The 10,959-nt window shown below is 45.0% G+C and overlaps 1 protein-coding gene across 4 annotated transcripts in view; it reads right to left on the minus strand.

Moving 5' to 3' along the window:
* Window positions 1-1,550: 1,550 nt before the first annotated feature.
* The window catches only part of Tctn2 (tectonic family member 2), a 42,293-nt gene continuing 32,884 nt past the window's right edge, over window positions 1,551-10,959 (minus strand). Inside the window, exons 13-18 of one of the 4 annotated variants that reach the window (XM_008839278.3) lie at window positions 9,779-9,890; window positions 6,620-6,726; window positions 3,649-3,703; window positions 2,291-2,416; window positions 2,091-2,179; window positions 1,551-1,869 (exon numbers count right to left, since the gene is read on the minus strand). In XM_008839278.3, the coding sequence (XP_008837500.2) occupies window positions 1,760-1,869; window positions 2,091-2,179; window positions 2,291-2,416; window positions 3,649-3,703; window positions 6,620-6,726; window positions 9,779-9,890 (599 nt within the window). In that variant the 3' untranslated portion in view covers window positions 1,551-1,759. Of the gene's footprint in view, window positions 1,870-2,090; window positions 2,180-2,290; window positions 2,417-3,648; window positions 3,806-6,619; window positions 6,727-9,778; window positions 9,891-10,959 lie in introns of all 4 variants that reach the window. The other 3 variants (XM_017799688.2, XM_017799687.2, XM_008839277.3) reach the window with 3 other exon arrangements.

Raw genomic sequence — 10,959 nt, forward strand, 5'->3', positions numbered from 1 at the left:
CCAGTTCTAGGGGATCTGATTCCCTCTTCTGGCCTCTGTGGGCACCAGGCATACAAGTGGTACACACACATACATGCAGGTACACTCATACACATAAAAATATTTTAAAAGATTTTTATGTGTACATATAGTATGTGTGCATGTCTGAGAGAGAGAGAGAGAGAGAGAGAGAGAGAGAGAGAGAGAGAGAATGTGTGTGTGCAGTGCCTGCCGAGCTGCCGAGGTCAAAAGAGGCTGTCGGATCCCCTGGAGAAGCTGGAGTTGCAGGCAGTTGTGGGACACACCATGTGGGTGCTAGGAACTGAACATGAGTCCTCTGCAAGGGCAGCAAACTCTCAACTGCTGAGCCATCTCTCCAGGCCCCATTTTTAGTTTCTTATAAATGTAAAGTATGGCTCTGCCTTTCTAAATTCAAAGTCTTGAACATAGGTCCTCAGTGACCTGGCTTTGCTTCACTTTCCTTCCCCCAGCCCACATACCTTTCAACTTATTTGTGCTTTTCTATTTCTTCCTTCCTTTTCCTCCCTCCCCCCCCCCCTCCCTCCCTCCCTCCTTCCTTCCTTCCTTCTTTCCCTTTCTCCCTCCTTCCTTCTGTGCTGGATGGAAGCCAGGCCCTCAACATGTTAGGTGGGTGTTCTACCACTTAGCTTTTTTTTTTTCTGAGACAGGGTCTCACTGTGTAGGTCTGGCTGGCCTGGAACTCACTGTATATATGAGACTGGCATCAAACTCAGAGATCCACATGACTCTGCATCCTGAGTGCTGGAATTAAAGGTTTGGACTACCACATCCAATAGTAATACAGCATTTTTTAAAATTTTAGAGCGCTAGCAAGATGGCTCATCAGGTAAAGGTGATTGCTGTCAAGCCTGGCAATCTGAGTCCACCCTAGATCCTACTTCCACATACACATACACACACACACACACACACACACACACACACAACTGCACACAAATACATACATACATACATACATACATACATACATACACATAAATAACAAATTAAAAGGGTTTTATAAAGCATTTCTTTCTTTGATTTTTTGAGACAGGGTCTCACCATATGGCCCCGGCTAGGCTGAAACTCTTTATGTAAACCAGGCTGGCCTTGAACTCACAGAAATCCACCTGCTTCTGCCTCCCCAGTGCTAAGATTAAAGGTGTACATACCACACAACACCTATGAAACATTTTTTAACCCTTTCTCTGGACTATGAAAAAGTAACCAATCTTTATTGTACATTTGCATTAAGTCTGATATAAATAAAATCCCTCTGACTTTAAGAATTTTGGTCAGTTGAAGTTTCTGACATTCGGTGACGGCCCATTTATTCTCTCTCTCTCTCTCTCTCTCTCTCTCTCTCTCTCTCTCTCCCTCCCTCCCTCCTTCCCTCCATCTAGACTGCAGGATGAATGTTCATCCTGTGTCACTTTAAACATCTAGATAAATGGCTTAAATTCACACACACTTAATAAGAACTATAAAAATAAGATTTCATTTATTAAAATGTTTCAGAGGAGTCAGGCGTGGTAGCACATGCCTTTGATCCCTGCACTTGGGAGGCAGAGGCAGGTGAATATCTGTGAGTTAGATGCCAGTCTAGTCAACATAGTGAGTTCCAGGACAGCTGGGGCTACATGGAGACCCTGTCTCAAAGAGACAAAAAAAAAAAAGTTTCAGAGAGGCATGCAGGACTACAGGAAAGCACTGAGGGGAGGGTCTGAGTCTTTAAGAAGACTCAGTGGTAGATGGGAGCTCAGCACCAGGTTTTGCATATTCTGGTCCAGGGATGACTGAGGAGCACGGCCAGCACAAGGAATGACACCAACATCAGCCCCTTGGCAACACACTGGGAACGGGGCTCCCCTGAGAGACAGCAAAGAACAACCAAGTCACATCACTTCTAGACTTCTGTAGTAATTATTTAGCCCAAACATTAATAGTGACAACTTATAAGTACATCAATATCAGTACTTTTTTTCCTTTTTAAACCTTGCTACATATTTATGTTTTCTGTGACATTTATACATAGGTTCTTAAAACTGTTGACCATATCTGCCAACCATAGAGGAACCTGCTCTCCCTACCTTGGTAATACTGGCTCAGAGGGTACAGAAGTTGGGGCCAACACACCTCATTCCTGTCACAGTTGTACTCTGTGAAATTGATCTGGAATCTAGAAAGTAGAGAGACATGCAACAGAAACAGGCGAGAGGCATCAGAACCCAAGGAGAGGAACAGGCATTCTAGCCTCCTGACAGCTCTGCCAGGTCAACCACTGCATTACCTTGTTGGGGGATGCGGCATCTGTGCAGGAATTTTAATGAACTGAACTGATGCACTGAGAGGGAGAAGGTCGGTCTTATCCTCACAGGTGAGCCCACACTGGTACTGCCAGGTCACTGTGGAGAACCTAGAAGTGGAAGATCAAAGGCAACGTGGTCACTGTCCATCTGAAGTCTCCTCAGGACTCCAGGAATTGTATTGCATCCATTTTCCAAATATAGACAGGAGGAGAGAACATCTCTCCCCTGTAGCTGTGCTAGAGCATGGTGCTTTTAAAGTGAACTTGTCTCAGTCTGATAATAGTAACAGTTGCTAACCATCTCTTGAGGGCACTCCATGCTCTGAGCATAGAGCTAAGATGTTTTTTACACACTGATCATGAATCCTCAAGACAGTACTGTAAGATGGGGTACAGCTCAGTGGTGGAGCACTTGTTTAGGGTGCAGAGGCCCTGGTCCATCCCAGCACTGGGAATATAACAGTATTCTAGAGTACTATGAAGTAGATCTGCTGATTAATGGCAGAGTCCTTCCTCCTGTCAGGGAACTGCTCCCTAACTTTCCCTTGGGTAACCACCATTCCCCAGTATGTTCACTGGACCAGAAGGCACTAGCCTGAATCTAGGGGTTGGACCTATCCCCGGAGCCTGCTTGTCAGAACTGTTGATCACCCTGACCATGATTAGTTCGAATGGAAGCATGTGAGCACATGAACCAGTAAGTCTGCCCAGTTCTCTTTGGGAAGCAGACCCCTTTCCTCTGGCTCTGCTAAACCAATGCAAGGCTGAGCTGCTGCTGTTCACCTCAGCAGGTTCCCAGGGTGAACCTCCCTGAGGGAAGCCAGCCCCAGAGCAAGAGGAGCCCAGGAGTGAAGAGGAAAAGATCCCTCCTTGACCTCACAGAAACCACAAACACTGAACATAGGGATTCTTCTAAACAGAAGATCAAGTTCCACCTTCTGCTTGATGGAACCCTGTCACACAACACTGGCAGAGACCTGCTGCACAGAGAAGTCACCATTTTGTTGATGGAGAGAGTTTGCCTAAGGTCACAGATAACTCTGTGATCTGAACAAGCCCATTTGCCCTCAAAGCCTCTAACTAGTGGCCATGTTCTGTCATCAGCATGCCAATCATAGTCACAGATTCAAATATGCTCAACACTATGCAGCCCCTTAGCAGCCCGGGAGTGCCCTAAGATACTGTGTAGAACATAGTGCTACTGAGGACAAGTGCTATTACAAGTACAGTTTGGACATGTTCCACTTACACAAAGATTGCCATTTGTAAACATACAGATTCTGGCTTAGCATTTCCTTATTGTGCTCTTGACCATGGCAAGTCTTGGGAGGGGACCCCACCTTGTCTCCACACCAAGAATCTCCTGCTGAGCCACTCCTTCCACCGCGCCAGCTTCTGCAATGAGGATATGGATGTTGAGCTGAGCTGGCACGTCCAGGCAGATGCCATTTGCACTGTCCCAAGGTGGGTTGGCATCAGTATCAGGGGCATCAACACCTGGAGGAATGTCAAGTTAAGCATCTGCTAAATGCAGCTGACCTACATGTCATGGATGATACTCAGAACAATGAGAAGTGCTATTGACAGGAGTCCAGTCACAAAGCTTTACCCTCTAACAGCTCCGATGGTCACTCCACAACCGTGTGACCACATAAAGTCTACACAGCAAGCAGATGCTAATCACCAGGGTGGGGTCTGAACATTTCCCTGTAGGGAAAATCAGGTGCTGAAAAAGTTCCAATCCATACAATAAAACTAAAAACCAAGATTCAGTGTCTAGGACTACAGAGATGGCTCAGTGTTAAGAGAGCTTAATGTTCTTCCAGAGAATGCCCTCTTCTGGCCTCTTAGGGCACTGCACAAATGTGGCCTACCAACACAGGTACCCACACACATCTACATATAAATAAAGATAAAAATCTTTTTTTGTTTGTTTTTTTGGTCTTTTTAAGATAAGGGTCTCCCTGTAGCCCCAGATGGCCTGGAACTCACTATGTAGACCAGGCTGGCCTTGAACTCACAGAGATTCACCTGCCTCTGCCTCCCGAGTGCTGGGATTACAAAGACAAAAACTCTTTAAAAAAAGATACAGCATCTGAGCTTGCCACTGAAACCCACCAAGTATTCTAACAGAACAATACAGAACTATAGTAAAATATCACCAAGAACTATTCTGGACAGTCCCAGTTTTAATAGACACTATGTAAAAAAAGATATTTAAGGGGCTAGAGAGATGACTCAGCAGTTAAGAGCATAGACTGCTCTTGCAGAGGACTCAGGTTTGATTCCCAGCACCCACATGGCAGCTAACAACTGTCCATAACTCCAGTTCCAGGGAATCTGACACCCTCTTCTGATCTCTGCAGGCACTGTACAACACGGGTGCACTTACACAGATGCAGGCAATACACTCAAACACATAAAATAATTAAAAAAAAAATTTTTTTTTGTCTTTTTGAAGCAGGGTCTCCCTGTAGCCTCAGCTGTCCTGGAACTCACTATGTTCAAGACCAAGCTGGCCTTGAACTCTCAGAGATCCGCCTGCCTCTGCCTCCGAAGTGCTGTGACTACAGGCGTGCACCACCACACCTGGCTAAAATAATAAAATTTTTAAAAAAAAATTTTTTTTTTTTGGTCTTTTTGAGACAGGGTCTCTCTGTAGTCCCAGCTGTCCTGGAACTTGCTATGTAGACCAGGCTGGCCTTGAACTCACAGAGATCCGCCTGCCTCTGCCTCCCAAGTGCTGGGATTAAAGGCGTGCGCCACCATGCCCAGCTAAAAAAAACTTTTTTAAAGATATTTAAACTTCTTTCTGGGGGCTAGAGAGATGGCTCAGCAGTTAGGAGCACTTGCTGCTCTTCCAGAAGACTCAAGTTTAGTTTCCAACACCCACATTGGGGGGCTCGCAACCAACTATAACTCCAGCTTCTACAGGTATCCAATGCCTTTGGCCTCCACAGGCACCTGGATTCACAAGCCCATACCCACACGTATACCCCCTACACACACACACACACACACACACAATTTTAAAATAAAATCTTTAAGCCAGGTGTGGTGGCACACGCCTGTAGTTGAAGAGCCAGAATGCTCTGACTCCATTTTGGCCAGCTTCTTTAGACAAGCCCAGACAAGCTCAGGCATATTGTACATGTAAAAACCTTATAAGGTATGAACAAAAACTTCTGACTCTAAAAGATATCAGTCAGCACATTCCAATGCCCTGAAGACAGACCCTACCAATCAAGACTTTCCCTGTACATGTTATGGGGACATCCAACTATTTTAAAAAATGCTTGGTGCAGGCAGGTTTCTGTGGAGTGCCCCAATAAAAGCTCCTGCCTGCTATTGTTCGGGGCCAGACTCCATCTTTGGCTCGTGAAGTCTGTGCCCAGCTAGCCGCCATTTGGTTGTTGTCCTTTTTTTACTTTAAACTCTTAAATAAGCTTTTTGTATAATCTTTTTGGGTATCTGTGGGAATTATTCTCGATTCTCGAACCCTAACAGTAGTCCTAGCACTTGGGAGGCAGAGGCAGGCGGATCTCTGAGTTTAAGGCCAGCCTGGTCTACACAGTGAGTTCCAGGACAGCTGGGGCTACAGTGAGACCCTGTCTCAAAAAGACCAAAAAAATAAATAAAATAAAATAAAATCTTTAAAAACAAAACAAAAATTCATTCTTTGGTTAGTATGGATTAGATAAATAAGAAGCAATTTCCTGATGTAATCACCATAGTAATCAACTGGAAGAGAATAAAACCAAATATGTGTGTGTGTGTGTGTGTGTGTGTGTGCTAGGGATCAAACCTAAGGTCTCATACATGCCAGGCAAGTGCTCTTCCACTGAGCCAACATCCAGCTCCTGCCCATTCCTATTTTAAAATATTTTACTTTTATTTATGTGTACATGTATTTGTGTGTGTGTGTGTGTGTGTGTGCACCCGTGTGCACCCACACACATAGTGACTTACAGGCAGGCTGGGACTAGGGAGACCCTGTCAAAACAAAACAAAACAAAACAAGAACAAGAACAACAAAATCGAGGCAAAGAAATATCTGCACTGGCTGCTCTTGCAGAGGACCCCAGATTCAATTCCCAGCTAACAACCACCCATTAACTCCAGTTCCAAGGGATCTGACACCTTCTTCTGACCTCCACAGGCACTGCACAACACAGGTGCAATACATACAGGCAATACCCTCATACACACACACAAAAAAATAATAATAATAAATTTAATAGGCAAAAAAGAAACACCTACAGCATCAGGCTCTAAACCTATGACTGTGGATGACAGGCAGCTGCAACTCACGTATGATCTCCAACCAGCCATCATGCAGATTACTGTAGTCAGAGTTGCCTCTCATCGCAACATGAGTTGCTTGGATTAGCGAATCCAGTCTTTCAACAGCATTCTCCCTGCAAGAGAGGAAGACATTTCAGCTCGTGGCCAGTAAGGTCTATCTTGAAATTCTTTTCCTAGAGTATCTACTTGTCTTTGCTGGAGGAACAGATATGAAAAACAGACAGGGAGGGGCCAGCAATATGGCTCAGCAGGTAGAGGAGTTTGCATGCAGGCCTGACGACTTGAATTTGATTCCTGGATCAAATAAGGTGACCAGAGAAAACAGAATTGTCCACTGATTGCAACATGCAAGTTATTGGCATGCATGCCTGCACTCCAATACACACACACACACACACACACCAAATAAATTTTTTAAAAAATTTTAAGACAGGGTCTCAACTAGGTAGTACTGGCTGGCCTGGAACTTGGTGTGTAGACCAGACTGGCCTAGACCTCAGAGATCCACCTGCCTCCCAAGTGCTAGGACTAAAGATGTGAGCTACCATGCCTCGCTAAAACATTTTACATGAGCTGGGAATCCTACTTCTTTTCTCTGGTGTCCCTAGAATGTCCCTCTGCAATCAGGGGAGAACAATACTTTCCTTTTGGGCTTAAAATGACATGTAGTTTAACTTACGTGACGTGTAGTTTAACTCCACAGAGTGACACAGAACTTAGGAGAAAACAGGTCGGATACTTAACCAAGGATCAACTCATGAGCTGGGTGACCCAGCAGTGAGATCAATTAAGCTCTTGCTAGGCTGAGTTAAAAGTTAATGTAGATTAGGAGCTGGCGCTCAGGACCCTCCTATTCAGCAATCTCACTGGAGGTGTAAATCTCAAGAGTCATCAGCCAAAGGCTAACCTTGAGTGTCACAGCCTATGCTCCAATGCTGCTGCCACTTACACTAGCTGTCCTTAACTTCCCAAAGCCTCTTCCAGCTGTTCCCGCTCCCCATAGAACACACCACCTGGAATATACTGAAGAGAATGCAGGCCTAAGATTCCACGAAACCAGAAGCACAATGAACATTAACCACCCAAGAGGAGGTTATTTTTCAAAAAATGGACAAGAGGGACTGGAGAGATGCCTCAGCAGCTGCTCTTGCAGAGGACCCAGGTTCAGTTCCCAGCACCCACATGGCAGCCAACAATAGCCCCTAACAAATAAATACTTTAAAAGTTCAATTTTAAAAAGGAAACAGTAAATGTTGGGAGAATGTGGAAAACCTGGCATCCTCTCTCACTGCCAGGGAGAGTAGCAAATGATGCCACCACTGTAGAAAAAGTGGGGGGGGGGGGCTCTTCAGATACCAAGCACAGATTACCAAGTGACCAGGTACTTCTCCTGGGTATAGACAAAAAGAGCAAGAAGCTCAGGCAAACAGAAACTTTTACAGGGCACATGCATATTAGCATGCTTTCCACAGCCAACTGCTCATACCCAGGGAAATAAACAAGACATAGTGTGTACAGATACACACACTACGTTTCACCACAGAAATGAACACAGTTCTGACAGAGATAGGACCTGTGTAATTCCATTTACATTGGTTATCAAGACTGGGCAAAGCCACAGAGGCAGACAGTAGGTTTACATGGTACAAGTAGGTTTACAAGGCTACAGGAAGGAGACCTGAGGGAGTAACTACCGGCTTCCTTTTTGGTGATGAAATATTTTAGAGCTGGAGACAGTGACTGCAGAAAATTAGAGGACTAAATAACATTCAACTGTTTTTTTGTTGTTTTTAAATATTTATTATTTTTATGTGTATGTATGTATTGCCTGCATGTAGGTAAGCGCACCCCTGTAATGCAATGCCTGAGGAAGACAGATCCCCTGGAACTGGAGTTACAGACAGTTGTTAGCTGCCATGTGGGTGCTGGGATTCGAACCCGGGTCTTCTGCAAGAACAGTCAGTGTTCTTAACCGCTGAGCCATCTCTCCAGCCCCATGTTGTTGTTTTTTAATACTTTTTTATTTGTGTGTGTGTGTGTGTGTGTGTGTGCCCTCAAGTGCATGTGCAATGGCAGGCATGTGGTCAGAGATCAACCTGTGGGAGTCAGTTCTCTCCTTCTACTATGTGGGCCCCAGGTATTGAACTGAGGTTGTCAGGCTTAGCATCAAATACCATTACCTGGTGAGTCATCCCACCAGCCCATTTGTTTTTCTTTATGTTGAGACAGGGTCTTGATATGTAGCCCAAGACTGCCTCAAACTCACAACAGTCCTTCTGCCTCAGCTGCTGGAATCCTGGAATTACAGGTATAAGCACCAGGTCTACACCTTTAATCCCAGCACTCAGGAGACAGAGGCAGGCAGATCTCTGTGAGATGAGGCCAGCCTGATCTACATAACAAGTTCTAGTCAGCTGGAACTACAAGGTGAGCCTGTCTCAAAACAAAACAAAAAAAAATTTTTTTTTTAATTTACAGAAAGATGGTTTAGCAATAAAAGCACTTGCCTCCAACTGATTACCTGAGTTTGACCCCTGAAACCCATGGTGGAAGGACAGAACTTACTCCAGAAAGTCCTCTGACCTACACACACACACACACACACACACACACACACCATGGTAGGCATGCGCCCATACTCATACATCACACACACAATAATTTGGGGGGGGGGCTTTTTTTTTTTGTCTTTTTGAGACAGGGTCTCCTTGTAGCCCCACCTGGTCTGGAACTCACTATGTAGAGCAGGCTTGCCTCGAAGTCACAAAGATCCACCTGCCTCCTGCCTCTACCTCCCAAGTGCTGGGATTAATGGCATGCGCCACCACGCCCGCCAATAATACATATTTTAAAAAATATTTTATTATTTTTATTTTATGTGTATGAGTGTATTGCCTGCATGTATGTGCATGCACCCGTGTTGTGCAGTGCTGCAGAGGTCAGAAGAGGGCTTCAGATTCCCCTGGAACTGGAGTTAAGGACGGTTCGTAGCCACCATGTGGGTACTGGGAATAGAACCTGGGTCCTCTGCAGTCAGTGGTCTCAACTACTGAGCCATCTCTCCAGCCCAATAATAATAAATTTTTAAAACAAACATATATACATACACACTTTACTAGGCTACAGGGAGACCCTATCTCAAATAAATGAAAACAAGAAACTCACCTGAGCTGTGTGCAGTTCTCATTAATCCGAACTTCCAAAAGACAACCAGATAGTGCATTCTCTCCAAATAAAATGGGTTTGAAAGTGGCTGCTGTGCACAAGCCTTTCCCAGCTGCAGAAAGAGAAAGAGAGATAGAAAGAGACAGAGAGGGACAGACAGACAGACACTAAATGCTTTGCTGAATAAAGGACAAGACAGTACTTTGAAGATTTTCTGAAGAATATTAACTGTCCCAGCACTCAAGGGCTAATGCAAGAACATCCCAGTTCCAGGCCAGCCTGGGTTACACAGTGAGATTCTGCTCCCCAAAAAATGTAATTAAAAAAAAAAATCTTTCAAGCCAGGCATGGTGGTGCACGCCTGTGGTCCCAGTACTTGGGAGGCAGAGGCCGGTGGATCTCTGTGAGTTCAAGGCCAGCCTGGGCTACATAGTGAGTTCCAGGATAGCTGGGGCTACAGGGAGACCCTGTCTCAAAAAGACAAAAAAAAAAAAAAAATCTTTCTTGGCCAGGCATGGTAGCACACGCCTTTAATCCCAGCACTCAGGAAGCAGAGACAGGTGGAGCTGTGAGATTGAGGTCATCCTGGTCAACATCCAGAGTTCCAGGCCAGCTGGGGTACAGGGAGACCCTGTCTCAAAAACAACAAACCTCCCAAGTACTAGGATTGTAGGGGTGTGACAGCACACATAGCTGAAAAAATAAATAAATTTAATAATTTTAACAACACCAGAAAGTAGAAATAACATATCTGGTTTTCACAAACTGAGTTTGTTGTTAATCTAATTCTTTCAAAGCCAAACAAAGGCACCTTTCTGTGTCAGAATCAGAGGCTTATTGTGTAGAAAACTGGCCACTTCTGGCAGGTGTGGGCATTTACCACAGCTTCACAGTGTTTGCATTCAGAAGGAACTTTCAAGTCTCTAGTAAGTACTACACTGGGCTGTGGGCCAGACCAAGTGAGTTTCAGACCTCACTAACAGCCAGCACTTTAGGTGCAAAGTATTAGCATCCTTTAAAAAAAGCCACGAGCCGGGTGGGCGTGGTGGCACACGCCTGTAGTCCCAGCACTTAGGAGGCAGAGGCAGGCAGATCTCTGTGAGTTCAAGGCCAGCCTGGTCTACATAGTGAGTTCCAGGACAGCTGGGGCTACAGGGAGAAGACCCTGCTTCAAAAAAACA

The sequence above is a fragment of the Nannospalax galili genome, unplaced genomic scaffold (assembly GCF_000622305.1).
Source record: "Nannospalax galili isolate Female #2095 unplaced genomic scaffold, S.galili_v1.0 scaffold218, whole genome shotgun sequence".
Taxonomy (NCBI): Eukaryota; Metazoa; Chordata; class Mammalia; order Rodentia; family Spalacidae; genus Nannospalax; species Nannospalax galili.